The sequence below is a fragment of the Pantherophis guttatus genome, chromosome 8 (genome assembly GCF_059756535.1).
Source record: "Pantherophis guttatus breed Tessera chromosome 8, ASM5975653v1, whole genome shotgun sequence".
NCBI classification, from domain to species: Eukaryota; Metazoa; Chordata; class Lepidosauria; order Squamata; family Colubridae; genus Pantherophis; species Pantherophis guttatus.
In genome coordinates, this window is record NC_142070.1 from 45,851,648 (window position 1) to 45,875,399 (window position 23,752).

Sequence of the window (23,752 nt, forward strand, 5' to 3'; positions counted from 1 at the left end):
TAGGTCTGTGATTTTTTTTTAAAGGACATCAAAAAAATAAAAATAAAAACATTTGTGCATTTCCACCTAATGCATCAGTTTAATTTTAAATCAGTAAATAACAGAAGAATGTCTTCAGCATTTTGTCATCTCATAGCACAACGTTCAAAATCTTTATTTATTTATTAATTCATTCAATTGATATGGCCACCTATCTCCACAAGTGGAAGGCAAGCAATATTCACACCAGAAACAGAACTGCTATTACAAAAGCCATAATAAATAATAGATTCATTTTACGCTAGCTTTATGGTTACACATAGGAACTTATTTTAAATAATGCATAAAAGCTGCATTGAAAATGTTACAACATAGATGACATGGTTGATTTAAACCTCTTTCAAACCTAGGAATTAATGTAATACACCCTAAGCCTTTTACTAACAAATCTCTGATAATCTAAGCACGCATAAGACATTTATTTAGGCAGCATTTTTTCCATTGCAACAAATTAGATGGTCAGCATCTACTATGTGACATGTGACATAGGCATTCTGCAAGGACACACAACTGCTAAATTTGTAACTTTTTTTTACTTTAAAACTTATGTTTGAAAGTGTACAAGGTGATGGCTGGAATTGCAGAAATAAGAGCTAAATTTCATACATTATGGATACGTTTGTAAGAGAAGTATACTTAGACCAGCACAGATAACTAAGTAAACATTTAATATTTACATATACAGTGGTACATTGGTTCTCAACTGCTTTGAAACTCATTGAATTTGGTACTCAACCCATTTTGACACAACATTTTTGTCCTGGTACTCATCGTTTGTTGGTACTCAACATATAAGCTAGAACTTGTCGGTGCTGGCTGTTTTGTGACTCACTAAAATATTCCTTATGGGAAAAAATTGTTGATACTCATCATTTTTGGTATTCATCATGCCTCCTGGAACCAATTAACAATGAGTACAGAAGTACCACTGTACCTGTTTTCTGTAAAGTAATATCTAAAAATCTGTCCATTTTGTAATTTTGTTTGTTCAATGCATAAGGCAGAATTCATCAAAGAACACAGCACGGCAACTATTGTCACAATGTTTATCAGCACAATAGTATTAATAATTTGTCCCATTAGATTTTTTTTAAAAAAATGATAAAATGCATCACTCTTTAAAAAAATCTTGTGCTCCAAAATAATATTGGCAAAAGGGGAGGGGAAGGTGCAATAACTCAGTGGTTAAAGGCGCTGAGCTTCTCAGCTGGAAGGCTGACAGACAAAGTTCAAGATACAGAAGCCATACCATGGGGTGAGCTCCTTTTACTTGTCCCACCTAGCAGTTCCAAAGCATGCAGATGCAAGTAGATAAATAGGTACCACTTCTGTGGGAAGGTAACAGCATTATGTGCGCCTTGGCATAAAGTCATGCTGGCCACATGACTACGGAAATATGATTATAGGAACAATACTATATTTTCAGTTTGAACGTGTTAAATGTACTGTAAATATAAATGTCAGGAAAGGAATAACATAAACACCACCAATATAAATTATATTTTGAAAAACTGAGCGGGGGGTGGGGTGTGTGTGGGGGCTGTGCATGCATGTGCGGGGGGACAGGGGGATGTGGGAGGCCCATGCACGGGGGTAGGGTGCATGCACAGCGGGTGCATGCACATTGCCTTTTGAGGTATCGGCGTGTGAGTGCGTGCACTTTGGCCACTCGGTCCAGAAAAAATTAACCATCACTGCCTTAGACAGATACTTAAATTAAAATGTTTACAAGAATGTTGCTGAGTATGTTCTGCATATTTCATTCTGGTAACTGTTTTGTGAATAAAGATTTAAATGCTTCCTATAATATGTAATGATCATTTTGAATTTAATAGAAAAGCTACACTGCTAAAATCTGTTCAGAATCCAACAGATAAAAAGAGAAACATTAAAAAATGTTTCTTTCGCATGTACCTCAAAACCATCACTCAACATCAATATTATATATGTATATAATGAATATTCAAATGATATAAAAACATCTTTCAACTTCCTGTTTAGCATACTAGGTAAAATTGACAAAATACAGATAGAAAAATATTTTCAGAAAATAAATTCTTTGTTTACAAAATTTCTATGGGTTCCTCGATTCAGAGTATATCTTTACAGAAAATGCAATTAATGACAAAAGATTCAGTTTTCCATATCTGAAGCTATATCATCATGCTTTCCTATTGTCAGATATTAACTATTGGAAGTCAACAACTGATGTTAATTTTCTTTTATCTTTTTTGTAATTTTTTTTATTGAAGTTTAAAATCACAAAGATAAAAATTTAATATAAATTAAGAAAAATATAAACAAGAATAGAAAGTACAAAAAGGAAAAAAGGAGAAGGGGAAAATGGGAAATGTGTGTGTGTGTGTGTGTGTGTGTGTGTGTGTGTGTGTGTGTGTGTGTGTAGGAGATGACCAGGATTAGCTCAAGGGAGAGATCAAATGCATCATCAGTCATGAGCCCCTCTGCAGCCACAAGAGATCCAGCCCATCTTGAATTCCATTTATTCTATTTTACTGCCAATTTGCTTGGACCATTAGTAGTACACATTATTGTAGAGAGTTTAAGCTTGCAATACTTTTTTATACCCATCTCCCATCTGAATTGCCTGGACTTCCTGATTTCTGGAGCTTGAACAATAAGAAAATAAAAACAAAAAAATTGTAAAGAAATAACTTTTGCCTTCACAAAAACAAGTATAAAAATTTCCAAAAGCTTAATACCTTCTCTAATATATCAACCAAAACCATCTTCATTCCATACCACATCTTTTATCTTTTGGGAAATAAAAACTTCACTTTTCAATCTTATCAGTAAAAGTCCTTTAAGTAAGTGCATGTGTTTCTGTATGAATTTCATAATTCTTTTCTTTACATCTTCTTTGTAAATCTAAAGTAATAAAATTATCTAAGTTAGTTTTCTGAGTTAAGATCCACATATTCAAATCATTCTTCTAGTTTATTATTTGTTTGTCCCTTTCAACTATTGAAACCTTAGCTAATTTCATATAGCATATTTTTCAGTACTATTTTTCTGTTAGTTTTAAATCTATATCCAAGACAATATAATTTTCAGCAATATCCTCTTCTATCTCTTCTTTTAAGCCTGTTTCTATTGTACGAGACAGTCTAAAGCAGCGGTCACCAACTGGTGGTCCATGGACCACTGGTGGTCTGCAGAAATTAGTTTTTGGTGGTCTGCAGAAACTACAACCCCTTGGACAGATATGTGCAATGAACATTTGTGTTGCTGCAGAGAGTCTCCCCCTTCGGGGTCTTTTTGTGTGGGTTGGAGCAGGACAGAAATTCTGACTTGGGGTCTGCTTCAGCCTCCTGATGTGGAGCTTTGGGTGAAGGCTGGAGGGAAGTGCCTCTGGTAGCAAAGAACTGGAGGGGCTCATTCCAGTGGGACTGCATCATGACCTAGAACTGGCTGACCATCTCAGCCCGCTGAGCCTCTAGGCGCCTGTATCTGGCCTTGCACTCCTGCAGGTCTTCCCTCTGCTTGGAAAGCCTATGCTTGTAGTCCTCAGTGAGGTGCTTATGCTGAGCCTCCTCGGTCAGATCCAATTTGAACTGAGCTGTTTTGCCAACTCTTTCTTGTGGTGGCTGCTTAGCTCCAACAATTGCTTCCTGTTGGGGCCCTAAGGAGCCTGGGCAGGGAGGCGAGGAGTGGCTGGGAGGGGAGGGGTGAGTAGAGGCTGGCGAGGCACCCCTCAACGTGAGTGACATTGAGTTGGCCATGCCCACCCAGTCACATGACCACCTAGCCACACCCTCCCAGGCAGTCATTAGGCAGATCATATTAGTGGTCTGCGGGATTTAATATTATGAATTTAGTGGTACCTGAGGTCCGAAAGGTTGGGGACCCCTGGTTTAAAGAATAAATAGTGGTTACGTTGTTGCCAATATTCTTAAATTGTTCCAGAGTTAATTTTTTTCTCCATTCTGTATTAGTGGGAATTCTTCTTTAATTATAATCTTTAATTTTTTTCTGATTGCCTCTAATAACTAGCCTTCATCTAGCCTCCTCTATCATGTTTTTCTTTCATCCAGAACATTTCTCAGAAATGTTCAGGAACTCAGATCTTCATCTATTTTTAATAAGATTTTAACAACAACAGGAAATATTCTTGAACTTTTTAATAGTCTTGTTTCCCAATAAGCTTTCCAAAATCAACAATCGAATCACGTTTTCATTGCTTATTTCCAAATAAAAATTAATTTTGGAGGATATTGGTGGATGAAGACAGCTTCACTTTTAGTGGCGCTTACGATCACAGTGGAAAGTGGATCCATTGAAGGAACCAGCTACCTGAAACCCTTTCTGAAGAAAGAGAAGGCTTGGGATCACCCACACTCTGACACATAAGAGATACAACGACGTGTTAAATCTTTAAAACTAAAAATGATATCTTTATAGATATTTGTTACCAACAAATCAATTAGTTATGCAAATATGAAGAAATGAGTGGAATAATAAATAAAAGTTCCTATATTACCTAGAGAATGGCAGAGTGTCTTAACTTCTATAGCAAGAGTGCCAATGGATCTCAAGTTACAACTAAAATAAGTAGAATTTATTGGACTCCAATACATTTATGTAGAAAACATTGTCAAAAACAGCACTTAATTGGGGATATAATATTATGCTTCTTTAAAACATATGTTCCTACACTGTCCTATACATACCAAGTTTTGGGAGAAAACAATGATTATATAGATCTGAGTGGTAAAAGCTAAATTTTTCTGAGGATAATATTCTTTTGAACTATACTCCTAGAACTTGGAACTTGAGAACTGGACAATGTAAATGAATTAAAGATTGATATTGCAGCACTGGAAAGATAAATATATGGCATTCAACCCACTTTGAATGCTGTTGACTCTTATCTACTGTCAATTGCTTTGACTGTTAGTAGTTCAGATTATTGTAGAGAGCATTAGCATACAATAAAACTATATTCATTTGAACTGCCTAGATTCTTGATTTCCTGCACTTGACATAGATTTTGTATAGACAAATCTATAATGAAATATTGGACTCATTTATACAGAATAAAGTGGATTTAAAAGTGATACTCGTACAAATATATTAGAAATATATACATATTTGAATATGTTGATGTATATATAGAATTATTACTGTTACAATGACATATCACACTATGGGTTGGTTTTCTTTGTTATTTTTTCGTTTTTTTGTTAATGCAATGTTTATCTTCTCTTTGACATGTATGATTCCCCATCATTATTATCTTTGGCTTTTGCTCTTTTTTTGTTATTAATTAAAAAGCAATTTAAAAAAGAAAAACACTACAAGAAAGTAGAACTGCACCAAGTTGTATTATATAAAACTAGTAGATTTCAGATTCACAAACAACATTCATATTAAATCTCATTCAAAAAAGTAAATAAATCAAATTTTAAGTTTGCACTACCTATTGACAGTGGAAATTGCATTTGCTACCTTTGAAACAGGATGATTGACCCCACATATTAAGATGCTAGAAACAAATAATTTCCATTACTAATTCTTGCACAATTTACACGATACAATTAGAACCTTGTTCTGATATTACAGAGACTCTAGAACTTTGTTATATGTCAGATGCAATATTTATATTTATGTCACAAATCTTCTAATATCACTTGGGAAAAACAATTGTAAGTATATTGCTTGTCTAGATCTAAACAAATGTATTTTCAAAACTGAGTTACCCAAGCTTATTAAGACTGATGTTACTAAAAAAAGAACACCAAGCAACAGTAATTGTGATATAGTGGTTAATGTGTTAAAATTCAGACCAGGGGAACCCAGGGTCAAGTGCATGCTTAGCCATGAAAATTTATTAAATGATTTTGGATTGGTCATTCTCTTCATCCTTCGGTTCATCCTTCCTCCCCAGAGTTATGGGAATCAAATGAAGATACTGATATAAGTCATATAGAGATCTTTACAAAAGTATTATATAAATCTATCAAATAAATCAATAAAGATCCAAAATTCACATCATGTCATTGTCAGCTCCACTTATATACTAGACCAGGCAATCAATTCCACTCAAAAAATAAAAGTACTTCTATTGAAAGTGGTTGTAGCAACAGAATCTTAGAAGTGTTGCACTTCCTCATTTTCCTTATATTTCAGAGGTTTTTCACTGAGTCACTTGTGAATATCAACTGGATATTCCAGATTTTAAAAAACTGTTTCACTCTTTTTTGTCCTTCTTCTTACTCCCTACAGTTGCAGATTTCCCCACTATGGTTGTCCTATATTTCATTTCTTCTCCTACAAAATACTTGAAACAAAGGGAGAACCAAGGTGTGGGTAAATAGATGGGAAAGAGCTATGGAATAAAACAAAGAAAAGAATGAATGATTTGAGAAAGTTAAACAGGTTAAAAAGCAACAACAAAGGATAAACATGAGAAGAGGAAGAGAACATTGAGAGGAAGAAAGAATATGGAGTGCATATTTGGCTTGTAAAAAAAAAAGTGAAATGAATTCGATGTGTGTGTCTGAACTCCTGTTTTGATATTAACTTTATGACTTAGTTCTAATATATATAGTATCTACATTTCATTTACATGATATTTATAAAAATAATTTTGCCTTAACATCTTGAAATTGTCACTTTCACTTTGAGATGTTTTCAACTCATCCATACAAGCATAAATCATTTGCATGCTTCTTGGGCACAACCTCTTAATATGGCTAAAGTCAGATATAGCATACTATTGAGAAAGAGAGTAAGAATAAGATAACTGTATCACTTACACAATTAACAGAAATTAAATCAATCTGCTGTATATTCCTATAAATATATGCTATATTCAATCTAAAGCAGAATAAAATACTGAGAGTCCCTAATAATTTTGAAAATTACAGTAATATAATAGTTTCCATTGGGGAAAAACATTTATATTCTGAGAAAAAAGTATGTATTTACTATGTAATAAGGCTATTATTGGGATCATCTCCTGATCCTCGATACATTCAAATCAAACTATGCTGGTGAAGATTGCAAGTCTTACAATCCACAACACAAGGTATACGTTGTCTCAGGAATAGAATATCTGTTTTAGTAGGAATTATTCCCAAGTAAGTTGAATTGCTGTTGCGAATATAAGCAGATCTAGTTCTTATAAAATTAGACTGCTTTGCCTGATATTACAAACTAAAGGAAAATGCTCAAACATCAATGTTAGCTACTTTTGGTGTGGCATATATTTAAATTTAAATGTTATCATCTCAGAGAAAAGATTTACTTACTTTTTCTGTCATATGAAAATTGATATATCTATATTATTACAGGAATCCATAATGGTTTTTATCTCTTCCAAAACATGCATATCCCCATTCATATCTCTCCCAACACATACAATCATGCATGTTACATTTATCTTGGTCAGAAAATTATTAATAATATTCCATCAGAGTTTAATTGATATTTTAGGCCAACTTTCCAGGATCACTCAGTAGACTCAATTTTAAGGTTTATCATGTGAAAAATGTAATTTAGAAACATTAACAAAAGTCCTAAATAAAATATAACTCCCCTAAATCTTGCAACTCATAATAGAAGAATGAAAATATCAAAGTATTCTCCAAACACTTTCTGTAATCTTACACAATACAGTATTTAAGAAGTTAATTTACTTTTATTTGATTTAACACTAATCCTGATTCTATTTTTTTTGTACTGAAGACTGTTAAGAGCAACAAAAATGGCTTCTCATCACATTACTCTGCAGTGATTTCTGTCTCTAACTCTTGCACTAAATCAGAAAAAAACAGAATTTTTCAACAATCTTACTTTAATTAATTTCCCATTTTTATTACACAAATATATATATAGGTCTTTGGTTATTCGGGTCTTCTCCGAATATATATTATATAATTATATATATATATTATATATATGAGAATATATATTATATTCTCATTGTTTCAGAACAGCTAAAGTATAAAGTGAAATTATTAGAGTTTGCAAAATCATCATTAGTTTAGATTTATAAAGGAAATGCAACCACTATTCCATGCTGGGAAAAGCTCTACCTCTATTTCTGCACACCATGTGTCTTTCAAATATACAGGAATATGTATGACCTAAATTACTATACAATTCTAAAAAAAGATGAATTTTTATAAAAGTCTATATTTTATGAAAACAGTTCAAAAACATCGAAAATAAGGTTTGGGTTCATCAGGAAACTTCTTTTGTTCAAAGTCTTCTAATTTCTATTTCTTATGGAACTGTTTTATGCTGTCAGGCATTTGACAGATATATCTATTATTATCTATACAGGGCTTTCTTCAACCAAAGCATATATGCTACCACAAAATTATGAAGCCATGTGGATGAAAAAGCAATTAGAGATAATACTTCAGTGTTCTTATGTCACCCGTGTGACATAAGTGTGTTTTACCTAATCCAGAATAATCTTGTTATTTTAACAATTAATTGAGTAAAATTTACAAAGGAATTCTATTTCCATATGTTTTGTTTAAATGTTTGTTTAAATTATAATAAAAAATAAAAACTGTATTTCATACATAAAGTCTTAGAATAGATTTTTAACTTTAGACATAAAGACAAACTTACCATTTTCACTGTCGGACTTGTTTTCATGCTCTGTATCAGTTAAAGTAAGAGCTGAGTTGGAACGACTTGAGAGACAGGAGCTGCGGCCTGATTTCACCCCCCTGCCCCATAGTCTCATGGCATGCTCTGGAGACATCACTCCTTCATTTTCAGTGTCAGCATCTGACCCTGCACTGATAGAGTAACCTCTGTGGGGAAGCCCCATTTCAGCACAAAATGCCAGTCCTCTTCGAGTCGCTGGTTCACAAACTCCTAACTGTCTTAGGGTAAAATTCTGTCCTAATAAGGGAAGAAAAACAAAACATAAGAATCTTTTTATTTTCTTAGAAACAGAGTAATTAAATTAAGATCACATTAACTATATAAGTTTTTCCAGTACAGTAATATTTAAAATTTTGTTGCTAAAATCCACATGGCTATAGTTAATATGTCAATTTTAAATTCTGCCATTATGTGATGAACCTTTTAATTTTCTTCATTTCACATCATTACTGCTTCCATTCTTCAATCCCTACAAAGTATTCATATATATCACTGCAAATCTAGAAGGACTGAGAACATGATGCCATCCTGTTCCTCAAGCTGATTGGGGTGTGTGTGTGTGTGTGTGTATATATATAATATTTATTTATTTATTTATTTATTTATTTTATTTATTAAATTTTTTATACTGCCCCCTATCCCAAAGGACTCGGGGCGGTGAACAGCCAAAATTAAAAACACACAATACAAATATTAAAATACATTAAAACAAAATTAAATTATCTTTGGCTTCTCCAATTTAAAATCCCTTGCCCATAAAATTCCCCAATTAAAAGATTTTTAACCCAGCCCGGCTTGCTGAAATAAAAAAGTCTTCAGGGCCCGGCGGAAGGTCCGGAGGTCCGGGATCAGTCGTATCCCTGGGGGTAGCTCATTCCGGAGAGCGGGTGCCCCCACAGAGAAGGCTCTTCCCCGGGGGGTCGCCAGCCGACATTGCCTGACAGACGGCACCCTGAGGAGGCCCTCTCTGTGGGAGCGTGTTGGCCGGTGGGAGGTTATCGGAGGCAGAAGGTGGTCTCGTAAGTAATGGGGTCCTAAGCCATGGAGCGCTTTGAAGATGAGAACCAACACCTTGAAGCGCACTCGGAAGACCACTGGAAGCCAATGCAGCTCCCGCAGGAGAGGTGTCACGTGGAAGCACCATGTCGCCCCCATAAGTACCCGTGCGGCCACATTCTGCACCAGTTGGAGCCTCCGAGTGCTCCTCAAGGGGAGCCCCATGTAGAGAGCGTTGCAGTAGTCCAGGTGGGAAGTAACGAGGGCATGAGTGACCATGCATAAGGAGTCCCGATCCAGAAAGGGGCGCAACTGGCGTATCAGGCAAACCTGATAGAAAGCCCCCCTGGCCACAGCCGTCATATGCTCTTCTAAAGACAGTCGTGCGTCCAGGAGGACACCCAAGTTACGCGCCCTCTCCGTGGGGGCCAATGTCTCGCCCCCAATAGTCAGCGATGGCACCAGCTGACTATATCGGGACGCCGGCAGCCACAGCCACTCAGTCTTGGAGGGGTTGAATCGGAGCCTGTTCCTCCCCATCCAGACCCGCACTGAATATAATCAGTGTCCACCATAAGCTACTGCAAATCCAGGGGCAACAAAAATTCCCACCTCACTACGATTATATTTCAAAGGTTTATTTTTAATGTTTGAAAGTTACTTCACATAATTTTAAAAGAAAAATAGAGAATAAAACAGTAAAAATAATACTAATCGCTTTTTTCAAAAAAATTATTTCCCACAAGTAATCTAATGTTGATCTTATATGCCTTTTTGTGGCAAATGTAAATATATGTATACCTAACAATATTATTGAAGTGAGCAGATTCAAAAAGGACAGAAAACTGAATGCATGGTTCATGAAATGCAAATAGAGTTAATGCCCCAGACCAGGCAGCTTTTAACTGAGCCAGTTAATTACTTTATTGTTGTGGTCTTATCAGTTGTTGCAATCAGTTTTATCTGAGTCAGGATTGTAAATGGATTCTAAGACACTCATAAATAATGTAAACAGTTGCTGCAATTATCTACAAATCAAAGAGTACTTATCACTATGTTGCACATACATAACAGAATAAAAATGCATGGAGGGAAAAAGATAAGTGTCTCAACACTAAATAGTCCATAATGGAAAGTAAACTGTGTGAAGGCTATTAGGATGAATCAGTAAACAATAAAACGTTTAAACAAGAATCACACTATATAGTTTACTGTTGGCTGTTTAAAGATTAAAATCTAGAATTCTCTGCACATTCACTAAATGCTGCCATATCATCAGCAATGTTTAGCTGTTGTACAGTTTGATTTTTTAGTTCTAAATTGACAAAAGTGAATGGAATATTCATTGATTCATTCATTCATTCAATGAAAATTTCTACTGCAATCAAATGACACTTGACGTATAAGATTAGCATAACTTAAATTCAAAACAGATATTTTACTATATGTCTAGGGGGTAACGCTATCATAACTTGAAAATGTACACTAAGAGATACGCTGACATATTTCACCAAGCTATAAAACACTCTTTACAAACAACAATCACTGTGCTTATATGCTAAGACAAAATACTTTATGGCCTAGTATAATGTATAAAACTAGCATAAAAATTTAAAGTGTGTATGTTTATAATTCTTCTTGTGAATTCACAAATATAATATTCACCTATGTAAGCTGTCAGTCACGGTGAATATAATATTCACCTATGTAAGCTGTCAGTCACAATTTAATTTTTGACTTTCAAGCAATAGCATATAAATTCAGACTAGAAGTCTGTTTCTCCAAATACGCTATGTGCTAAAAATGCTTATTTATTTTTTTAGCATAATGTTGTGTTCCCATGTCCGTTATATCTAACAACCTATCTTTAGAAAATAAAAGTGCCAAAGATCAAATACATACATTTACTAATTTGAATATTAGCAAAAGCAGGAAGAAGCTTCATAGGAAAGTATATTTTGAATATTCAAGACTGATGTTTAAGCATTAGCTGACACTTTTATTATCAATCAATCAATCAATCAGAATAGAGCTGGAAGGTCTTCTAATCCAACCCCCTGATCAAGCAGGAAACCTGTACCATTTCAGACAATATGGCAGCTCCTCATATACTGGAATACTGCTATCATGTCACCTCTACTCCTTCTTTTTTCTAGACTAGCTATACCCAATTCCTGCAACCGTTCTTCATATGTTTTTCTCTCCAGGCCTTTAATCCAGGGGTGAAATGCTCCTGGTTTGGACCGGATCACCCGATCCGGTAGTGATGGTGGTGGGTGGTTTGGAGAACTGGTAGCAAAAATCCCTGCCCCCCCACATGCCCAGCTGAGCCGCGCAATAATCAGAGGCTGTTTTTTTTAACTTTTAAAAGCATTTCTTCCTGCAACCTCTTTGGCCCGAAAAAATGCTTTTAAAAAGAAAAAGAAAAAAACCTCTGATGATCGTGTGGCTCAGCTGGGATCGTCAGAGGCTTTTAAAAGCATTTTTTTCTGCAACCTCTTTGGCCGAAGAGGTTGTAGAAAAAAAAATGCCTTTAAAAGCCTCTGGCGATCCCAGCTGAGTTGCCTGATTGTCAGAGGCTTCTAAAAGCATTTTTTTCTGCAACCTCTTAAGGTTGTAGAAAAAATGCTTTTTAAAGTAAAAAAAAAAAAAAAGTTGGCCATGCCCACCCAGTCACATTACCCCCCCACACACCAAGCCACACCCACAGAACCAGTAGTAACAAATTTTACATTTCACCACTGCTTTAATCATACTGCTTCTTTGGAAGAAGTTCTTTACACTTCTTCCAAAGTCTCAACATCTTTTTTGCAATGTGGTAACCAAAACTGGATGCAGTATTCCAGGTGTGGCCTTACTCAGGTTTTATAAAGCAGTATTAATAACATGTGGATGTTTTTATTTAAATTATACAAACCAATATTTACTCTTATTTTTAATTTGTTCTTATAATCATAAATGATTCTATTCTATTCTATGATTCATTCTATTAAAATAAATTAGACAAATTTTCTTTGATCTATCAACTGAAAAATATCCATGTTTATCAATCAATTCATCATATTTAAATGCTGCATATATCTATAGAATGTATTACTATTCCACATATTTAAATATAGTGTTTATCAACATTTTCTGGGCCTCCAACACTATGCTTTATTTCCAAACTATGAATCATGCAGGACAATACTAAGAAATGGTTTATTCAAAATATTTCATGCTAATTCTTGAGCATATTTGGGAGAACAATAAATAAAATCAAGAAGGAAGCTACAGTTATTATGATCCCATATTGAACACCAGACTTTAGTGAAAGAAAATGTCATATAATAAAATGTGTACCAAACACAGGAATAACATCACATTCAAAGTGAATACATTTCACTTTATCATGATCCAATGCTCAGACAGATGCAGAACAGATTTGAGTAAGTCCTCATCCAGTTTACTGTGCAGACTAGTTGTAACAACTGCTATACTTTGCTATCCTTATTTTAGATTTAAAATACATATTATTGTATATTTAATATATTTGTTTATTGGTCAAATAAACAAATTTGACCAAACAATTGGTCAAATATTTATTAAAGAATGTCACTTGTAAAGTTACAAATTTAACATATAATGTTAAAATATATTTGTTCTACTAATGTATTTTGGGATTGAGTTTTTACATCAGTTTTCTGGACTGAATAAAAAGCAAAATAAATAAAATGTGCTATATTAATGTATAAAACAAATGAACAAAGGAGATATTACTTAGAATAAATATTTTACCTATTCACAAGATGTGTGTTTAAAGTACAAGCATAAAGAACGTAGTTTAATAACTAGGACCTAAAAGAGAAAGCAACATACACAACTTGGAAAAATATACATAAAGCATCTGTCCCATTTATGAATGACTTCATTGTGTATGTATATAATTATTATTATTATCAGTTTTAATCCTCTAATTTCTCTGAAAAATCCTAATATTCTTCAATACACATTCATTAATTGGCTTCTTTTCCTTTTGCATTTTTGTATTGGTTTTAAGGCTCTTTTCAAATTTTGGCCATAATATATAAGGTAGTCCTTCAGATCTGAGGTATGTAGTTATCTGTGGACACAGAGGTGGTTTGCAGTTCCTGACAATGCTCACAATTTTTTATCAGTGTTTGGTTGTGCCTATCTTCAAACCTGGTGGAGGCTTCATAGCACAGTTTGCCAGCAGGTTCTGTTAGCAGCTGCTGCTTCTTTGACTGGATGTCACAGTGATGTAAGCTTTCTTTCATAGTGTCTTTGTAGCTCTTGAGCAGTTGAGTTCTCTACCTAGACTCCAGTAGATTACACAGCAATTGGCAAAATATGCAGCAGTCATCCATTCTGACGACGTGTCCCACCAATCTCATCAGGGCTGAGATGATTAGGGACTAATGCTGGTGAACTCTGCATGATCCAAGGCATTCATTGGCATTCGTTGGCAAAAATGGGTATCCAAATACCCATTTTTGCCAATGAATGCCAAAGAGAATGGAGAATGCACATCTCAAATTTCTCCAGTTGTTTGATAACAGAGTCCAAAACTCACATCCATATAGGAGGGAAGGGAACCATAGCTCTGTAGCTTTTAGCTTTGTAGAGATTTTGTGCTGACTGAGCATTCTAGGACATAACAACCATAGTGTCTGGTTGGCCTTGCTTATTTTGGAATCAATTACTTTGTTCAAAGACCCATCACTCAAGATGTTGGTTCCCATGTATTTGAAGCTGTTTTTTGTCAGGTGGGTGTTGTTAACAGTGATTTTTGTTTCATGGGTTTGGTATGGACTGGTGAAGTATTTCAATCTTGTTCAGGCTGATAATTAGGATGAAAAGCATAACAGCTTCTGAGAATTTGTTAGCCATGAACTGTAACTGCTGTCTTTGTGAGTCAGGAGCACAATTATAAGCAAACGGTTTTTGAATGACTGTGTAGAGGCACTTTATCTGCACATTCAAGCAGTGAAAGTTAAAAAGAGCTGTCCATTTGATATCTGACATAGACTTCCTCCTTCAGACCCTGACAAGATGTAATAACATGCAGATGAAGAACATATTGAATAGGACTGTGGCTAGCAGACAACCCTGTTTTACTCCCTTTGGAAATGGCAAATGCAGTTGATATAACACCATTGTAAAAAAACCTGTCCTGCCACTCCATTATTTAGTGGTTGAATCAACTTCAGGAATTTCCTCGGACATCCATAACATCTCAGAATGATCCAGAGAGGTTACAGTGTCAAATGCCTTCATTGGGTCAATGAAGAGAGAGTAAAGGGGCTTGTTCTGCTCAACACACCTCATCTGGACTTGCCTTACAACAAATATAATGTCTTCTATACTTAGTTTTGGCCAAAAGTCAACCAGCACCTCTGGGAGGTTTCTTTCTGAGACAGTGCCAAGTTTGTTTATGACAATGCAGGGAAAGATTTTCCATATGATGGGCAAGAGTGCAATCTGATTTATTTCCCTTATTTTAGAAAGCCACAATGAGCGAATCACAAAAGTCATCAGTTATCTCTTCAATGGGCAAAGTATCTTCCAAGATGTCCTGGAATGCTTGCAAGGAATTTGGGTCTAGTGCAGGGGTGGGCAACTGTGGCTGTCTCAGGAATTCTGGGAGTTGAAGTCCACAAGTTGTAAAAGGGCCACAGTTCCCCACCCCTGGTCTAGTGCTTTACAGATCTCAGCAGGAATCCATCTGTAGGAAATGACCAGGCAGAAGAAGTGATCAAACGCATCATCAATCATGAGTCCCTTCGTGCCAACAAGACATTTAAGTCCAGCCCATCTTGAATTCCTTCTATCTCCCGCTAATTTCCCTTGGTCATTAGTAGTTCACATTCTTGTAGAGAATTTAAGCTTACAATAAATCTTTATATCCATTTAAACTTTCTGGATATCTTGATTTTCTTGGAGCTTGACATCATCCTACTTGTTGCTGTATTTGAGCTCTTCTGTAAGATCGTTTCCTTGATTTCATCAGTTAGAGGGAGGCAGATTTAGAGCATAATCTGTTCTGTTGTCAAATTACTCTCACTCTTTTTTCTAACATTCACTGCCTACTTATAAAATAACCTACATCCATTATTTTGTGTCAGGCATTCTAGAGAGTACATCTTGACCACTTTCTGTGTGATATACTTTCAGGTATTTGAAGAGTGTTCTTATTCCCCACTCCTTCAATCTGTCTTAATAAAAACAATAGAGACTTAATTTCTAATTCCCTAATCTTCCTTTATTGCTCTCATCTGAATGCATTCCAATGTGTCTGAATCCTTCCTAAGTATCATATCCAGAACTGGATGCAGTACTCAAGATGAGATCAGATCAATACAGAATAATGTATTATAAAGTGGAAACTATACTTCTGGGATTCAATGTAAAAAAGCATTTTACTTCTTTACAACCATATAAAATGCTGACTCATTTTCAGTTTGCAATATACTATTATTTCAGAACCATTTTTAAAACTGTTAAAATACCTATAGCTCAAATACCAAATTAGGTAGCCCATCTTGTACTTACATGCTAATCCTAGCAGATATATATTTTGTCAAATGGGCTTTGTCATTGGTCACAGCCACATGCCTATAATTTATTTCTTTTATAATTCAAAATGAGATAATTGGCACCAAGAGGTGGAGATTACTAATCTTCAAAATTAATCTACACATCCAAAATATGTACATTGGATTAAGAAACTGGGGAACCACTGAACCACTGAAACACTATAATGAAGAAAAATAACTATCAAGATCCAGGTGTTGCCAAACTCTGATTAGAAGCATTATACCATTCCAGGTGGAGAGTATATGGCTAAAGTACACAGTAATTTTAATACACAGTATATAATTATAGCTGTTCCTTTTTCTTGGTCAGACAAATCCGAGGAGGTAGAAGATAGACTTGACAGCTGTGACCGGGAGGATTTTTCATCAGGTTCGCCTGATTCGCCAGTTGCGTCCCTTTCTGGATCTGGACTCGTTACGCACGGTCACTCATGCCCTTGTCACCTCCAGCCTGGACTATTGCAACACTCTCTACATGGGGCTCCCCTTGAGGAGCACCTGGAGGCTCCAACTGGCGCAGAGTGCGGCCGCGCGGGTGGTAATGGGAGCGACATGGCATTCCCATGTAACACCCCTCCTGCGCGAGCTGCACTGGCTCCCGGTGGTCTTCCGGGTGCGCTTCAAGGTTTTGGTTACCACCTTTAAAGCGCTCCATGGCTTAGGACCTGGGTACTTGCGGGACCGCCTACTACCACCAATAGCCTCCCACCGGCCGGTACGCTCCCATAGAGAGGGGCTCCTCCGGGTGCCTTCAGCCAAACAATGCCGACTGACGGCCCCCAGGGGGAGAGCCTTCTCTATGGGGGCACCTACTATCTGGAACGAGCTCCCCCCAGAGATACGGAGGATCCCGGATCTGCGCACCTTCCGCCGTGCTTTAAAGACCTTACTATTTCACCAGGCGGGCCTGGCCTAATTTTCTCCCTCTTTTATAAAAGATTTTTAATTTTTAAATATCTTTTAGTATTTTATACATTCAATTTTAAATTGGTTTTAAAAGTTTGGGGTTTTAAATTTGTCGGGGCCAAAATTATTTAATTTGATTTTATTCTACTTTTAAATTTTGTATGTATGTGTTTTATTGTTTGGCTGTGCACCGCCCTGAGTCCTTCGGGAGTAGGGCGGTATAGAAATCAAATAATATATATATATATATTCTCAGGTTTTCGCGGGTGTTTGTATGTAGGTCTTTGGTTATTCGGGTCTTCTCCCACGTAAAATTGGAAGTGTCTTGGCGACGTTTCGACGAAGTCTCATTCGTCATCTTCAGGCTGGTGTTCTCGGCTTCGTGCTTCCAGGAGCCGAGAACACCAGCCTGAAGATGACGAATGAGACTTCGTCGAAACGTCGCCAAGACACTTCCAATTTTACGTGGGAGAAGACCCGAATAACCAAAGACCTATATATATGTATATGTATATGTATATGTTATTGTATATGTATATGTATATGTATATGTATATGTATATGTATATGTATATGTATATGTATATATATAAACAATTGTCAAATGGCTGTTTTATAAAGAGTATTGGTTTGCAAAAAGATGGCAACAAGAGTGAAGGATGTGTCTCTTTGTGTTAGAGGGGCAGTTATGTTTTTAAAAGTATTTTGCGTGTAGCAAAGGGTTTGAGAAAAATAAAGATGAGAGATTAAACTATGCAACTAGTGGGTGAGTTTCTGCATTCACTTGCCCCTTTTTGAGCCATTTTTCAATTGATATACACAGATTGGTTCCCAGGCTAGATCAACTGGACCACGCATCCTAACTGTGTGCTATGGAGAGCAGAGGCACATGTCATTTACCACAAAAGTAGAGATTTTTTTTGAGCCATTCTGGTAGATGAGGCGGCTTGGTGGGCCAGTGTAGAGATGGTTTTTGGTTGGGCGAACATCACAGTAATGTCAGAAACTATTATTGGAGGCTCAGAAATAAAGGCAATGAGAGGTGTGCTCTTTATTTCAGGATTGCTTGGTGAACTTGTGTCAGCATTTGTGCTTGCAGTGGCCATTTGTGGTTGCAGAGGTGCTATGGACAAAACAGGAGGCAGCAACAGGCACAGGATTTCCTGGCCCTTAACAATTATCACTATTATGGTCCGGTGTGCTTTGTGGTCCCAAAATTTAGCTTGGGACTTGAAGAACTCCCCAGACACAATGTGATGTCTAAAGAGTGGTGTCTGGTGGATCTGAAAGAGAGTAGCAGCAAAATAAGGCTGATACCTAAGACCTATTATAGGATTTGTTTCTTTTGAGGTCATTTTTGTCTAGATGATCAGAATCATGAAGAGATAATGTGACCATTTTAGAGCCAATTAAATCTGATGTCCAGATGTCGCCTAGTTGTTGGCTTGGTAATAAAGTTTTGAATGGTGTGCTCTCCTCCCCCCTCAAGCAGTATGAACTGAGTAACCTCTCAGATGAGAGCTGAAAGTTGGATCACTTGATATTTTGTTGACCTATCCCCAGCTTCTACTCCATGGAGTTCCACAGAGTTTGGTACTCTCCAAACTCCTAATTAACATCTACATAAACCCATTGATGAGATCATCCATCATCATAGTGTGAGACATCATCAATATGTTAATGATATTCAGGAAAGGGATTGAAAAATTTCAGCAACCAGTTCACTGCCCATTTGCTGGGTGGGTGTGGCCATGGGGGTGTGACCTACTCGGCCTCCTGCAACATGGCGGGGGGGTGTTTTTGCCCTCCCCAGGCTCCGGAGGCTTTCCTCGAGCCTCCAGGAGGGCAAAAACGGCCTTCCCCGGGCACCGGAAGCCCTCCAGAGTCTGGAAATGGGCCCGTTTCCTGACTTCTGGTAGGCCCATTTTTTTGTCCTCCCCAGGCTCCAGAGCCTTTCCTGGAGCCTCCAGGAGGGTGAAAATGGCCTCCCCCGGGGCTCCGGAGGCCGGAAATGGGTCAGTTTCCAGACTTCCAGTACTTCCAGTAGGCCCATTTTTTGCCCTCGCCAGGCTCCGGAGGCTTTCCTCGAGCCACTGGGAGGGTGAAAATGACCGTCCCCAAGCACTGGAGGCCCTCTGGAGCCAGAAACAGGCCTCTTTCCAGACTTCCGGTAGGCTTGTTTTTCACCCTCCCACAGCCTCTGTGCCCTGCACTTACCTGGCATCCAAAACAGGTCACGTGGAGGGGCGGAGTGGGATGGGCAGAGTCAGCCAGTCCTTGGAACAACTGGTTCAGCGAACCAGATTCAAATTAACATCCGGTTTGACTGAACCAGTCCAATCCAGCTGAATCCCACCCCTGATGATATTCAATTATATATCTTCATCCTAGGTAAAGTAAGTGATGTTGTTGATGTCCTGTCCCTAAACCTGAAAGCTGTAGAGGTCTGGGTGGAGAACAACAGGTTTCAACTGAACACAGGCAATGGCTCTGGAGTTTGAAGCCATCTGGATATGGCATTTTACCATCTTTGATCCTGCATAGAGTGGTACTGCCCCAAACAGACCCAGTGCACAATTAGAAGTCCTTCTAGATTCAGTGGCACTTGAGGTTAGGGGTGTCTTTGTGTGTGCAAGTTCTGTGCTTTCCTGTACCACGAGGCTCTATTCATAGTTACTCATTCTCTGGTCAGCTCTAAAAGAAATCACTCACTCTAATATGCTCTGTATGAGGCTGCACTTGAAGTTATTCAGAAGCTTTATTTGGTGCAGAATGCACTCTAGGAGAGCACACATTCCATCTCTGTTCCGCAATGTTCATTGCTTGCCAGTTTGCTTCTGGATGCAATTCAAGGTGCTAGTTTTGACCTTTAAAGCCTTACATGGCATAGGACCAGGTTATTTGAGGGACTGCCTCTTCCCAATTCTGCCATCCCATCCCATCAGGTCAGGCAGGAGGAGGATCATGTGGATCCTATCTCCAAAGGAGATCCATTTGGCAGGACCTAGATGGTATACTTTTTCTGCTGTGGTCCCTGCCTTCTGGACTATCATTCCCCCTGAGATTAGGTTAGCTTTCTAGACCCTTAAAATATGTTAAAAGAACCTGAAATATCACCTTGGCATAAGTATTCAGACCCTTTGCAACAACACTTAAAATTTAGCTCGTGTCTCCCATTTCTCTTGATCATTGCTGATACGTTGCTACACCTTGACTGGTGTCCACCTGTGGTATATTAAATTGATTGGACTTGTTTTAGAAAGGCACAAAACCTTTATAAAAGGCCTCACAGCTGACAATGTATATTGTAGCAGAGCAAAAGCCATGAGGTCAAAGGAACTCAGAACTCAGAAAGATGATTATTGCAAGGAACAGCTCTGGGGAATGCTACAATAAAATGTCTGCTGCACTAAAGGTTCCTAAGAGCATAGTGGCCAAACTTCTTCTCAAATGGAAGAAGTTTGGCACAACCAGGACTCTTCCAAGAGATGATTGCATGGTCAAATTGAGCAATCGACAGAAAAGGGCCCCGATAAGAGAAGTGACCAAGAGCCCAATGGTCACTCTGACCATAGGAGCCCAATGGTCACTCTGACCATAGGAGCTCACTCCTATGATCCTGTGTGGAGATGGGACAGAGTTCCAGAAGGACAACCATCACTGCAGCCATCCACCAATCTGGGCTTAATGGCAGAGTGGTTAGAGGGAAGCCTCTCCTCAGTGCAAAACACATGAAAGCCCACTTGGAGTTTGCAAAAAAGCAAACTCAGACTGTGAGGAACAAGATTCACTGGTCTGATGAAACCAAGATTGAACTGTTTGGCTTCAATTATAAACATTATATCTTGGGAAAACCAGGCACCACTCATTACCTGCCCAATATCATCCCAACAATGAAACATGGTGGTGGCAGCACCATGCTGTGGGGGTGTTTTTCAGCAGCAGGGATTAGGAGATTGATCAGGGCTGAGGGAAAGCTGAATGAAGCAAAGTACAGGGATAACCTCAATGAAAACCACAGTGCTCAGGACCTCAGACTGGACTGAAGGTTCACTTTCCATCATGACAACAAACCTAAGCACACAGCCAAGACAACACAGAGACTTGAACCCTATTGAACATCTCTGGAGGGACCTGAAAATGGCTGTCCATCGACAGTTTGCCATCCAATCTGATTGAGTTTGAGAGGATTTGCAAGGAAGAATGGCAGAAAGTCCCTCAATCAAGGTGTGCAAAGCTTGTTGCATCACATCCAAAAAGATTCAAGGCTGTTATTGCTGTCAAAGATGTTTCAACAAAGTACTGAGTAAAGGGTCTAAATACTTATGTCAATGTGATATTTCTGTTTTTTTCCTTTTTAATAAATTTACAGACATTTCTAAAACTCTGTTTTCACTTTGTCATAATGGGGTACTGAGTGCAGATTAATGAGAAAATTTTTTTTCAACAACTGTAGAACCAGGCTGAAGCATAACAAAATTGACAAAAGTGAAGGTGATCTGAATACTTTCTGAATGCACTGTATATAGCCACCAGTCTCATTTTGTGACTCTTAGCAGATCACAATGCAAAACATAAAAACAAGAATTTAAAGCACTACATAGCATAGTTAAAGGGACCTCTCTTTCCAGTTACATCTATCCACCCCATCAGGATGAGGAGGAGGGGTAGGCCAGGAGTCCAGTTGGCTAAAAACGTATAAGATCTATGGTGGCATGCTTCTTCTACTGTGGCCCCTGTCCTATGGAATATCATTCATCCTGACATAAGATCATACTTGCTTTCCAGAAAGCCCTCAAGACATGGATTTTCTATTAACTTTGTTAAGACTCTTCCCATTATGAACCTGAAGAATGGTTGTGGGTGATATTAAGTGAAAATTGTCTTTCTTGCTTTTCTGGCGGTACTTAGTGTTTTATGTTTATTATTGTTTATGTATTGTATGCCACCCAGCCATGTTTTGTGATATGGGATATAATAAGTTAAATAAACAAATAAATGATAAAAGTCTGTTTGTTCCCATACTGAATGGCTATGACCCTATTTTTCATATGTAGATCCTGAATCATAAGTCTTTATATAAATATAATGAAGTTCTAAGGCAGATTATACTTTACTATTTTGGCATTTTCTCTAAATATAACTGAATGAATATATAAATCATCTTGAATTTCCACCTAATGTGACATATTAACTTTAGCTATAGAATATGTTATCTTTTTATACTTAATTGAAATTTTGATTTTTTTTTACATTTATATATTGAATTAGGTACATTGCTAATTATAAATGTTTGGGGAATTTAAAATATGGTTAACCCTTTCAGCCTGCCAAATGCATAACAGATGCTAAGGGAGAGAGGCACTGTAGTTGCAATATCATCACTGCTTTTATCTGTTTGTCCATATTCTACAGGAATGCTCAAACTTCATCAATTTAAAGTAAAGCTTTGATTTGGGGCTTGTAACCTTCTCCAGGAGTTCCAACCCTCAAAATCTATCAGAACATAATCCTGAAATGATATAATTCAACCTCTTTTCTCTGAACATAGATCAGGCTAACTTATGTAAAGAGCAATGAAACACACTCTTTAAACTATTGCTAAAACTGTGGCACTCCGTCATTCCCCACAAAAAAAAGTTGATTGGAATAACTGCAAGCTAATCTAAGATTACATACTTGGGTCACATTTGTCCAAAACTACTATTAGTTTATGGGCTTTCCATTTAGGCCCCTGAGGATCAGCTTTCTCCTTTTAATGCCCAGAAAGTCATAAGGAAGCATGGTTATAATTTTACAGCCAAATTAGATGATTGTACCTCAGTATATAATAACATTTCACCATGATTTCCTAGTTAAAAATGAAATTTGTTATAAAAATATACTTAAAAATAGAATGTTCTAATACTATAAGGTTTAATTCAATTGAGAATAAAGCATATGCCATTGGCAGTTCCTTATAAATATTTCTTATAGTTTTCTTTTAATTTATACCTTTGTCCACATGAATCAAATGTGATTGAGGAACTATCTGTTTCACTGACCTAATTTTTTTAAAGCCTTGGGAAAAATTCTATCACCTATCTTGTAGAATGAAGTTTATTTCTCAGACCATAATAAAATTATTTTGTCATCTACTAAAGATAATCTTGGGGACAGAGAAAGATTTCCCTGGTTTGCAGCTGTTTCTAGTCAGAAATTTATTAATAATTCTGGTACTGACACAAGCTTAAGCATATGTTTGGACTTTGTTTTCTTTTAATTTTGATTTCACTTTTGTAACTGGGATTTTATAGCTACATACATAAAATTTGAACTGAAGACATCCATTATTTGAACAGCATCATTTGTTGATTGACTCCTAAATTATAATTAACATGTTCTTTAATATGTGAATTCAAATCTCAATTACTAGCCTGGAAAAACTACCTTCTTAAAAGTCATCAACTGATCATTGGTGATATACTAATTCAACCATGAGTCTCTCTTCTACTGGATCAATTAAGCTAAGCCTGAATAATGCTTAGTTTGTTCTTTTGGATGTAATAAATTATTATTATTATTATTAT

At 37.0% G+C, this 23,752-nt stretch overlaps 1 protein-coding gene across 9 annotated transcripts in view; it reads right to left on the bottom strand.

Annotated features, from left to right (window-relative positions):
* TENM3 (teneurin transmembrane protein 3) overlaps window positions 1-23,752 on the bottom strand; it is a 1,586,501-nt gene that overhangs the window by 367,450 nt on the left and 1,195,299 nt on the right. For all 9 annotated transcript variants that reach the window (XM_087874734.1, XM_087874727.1, XM_087874726.1 and 6 more), the window contains one exon: window positions 8,644-8,922. In XM_087874734.1, the coding sequence (XP_087730860.1) occupies window positions 8,644-8,922 (279 nt within the window). The remainder of the gene's footprint in view (window positions 1-8,643; window positions 8,923-23,752) is intronic.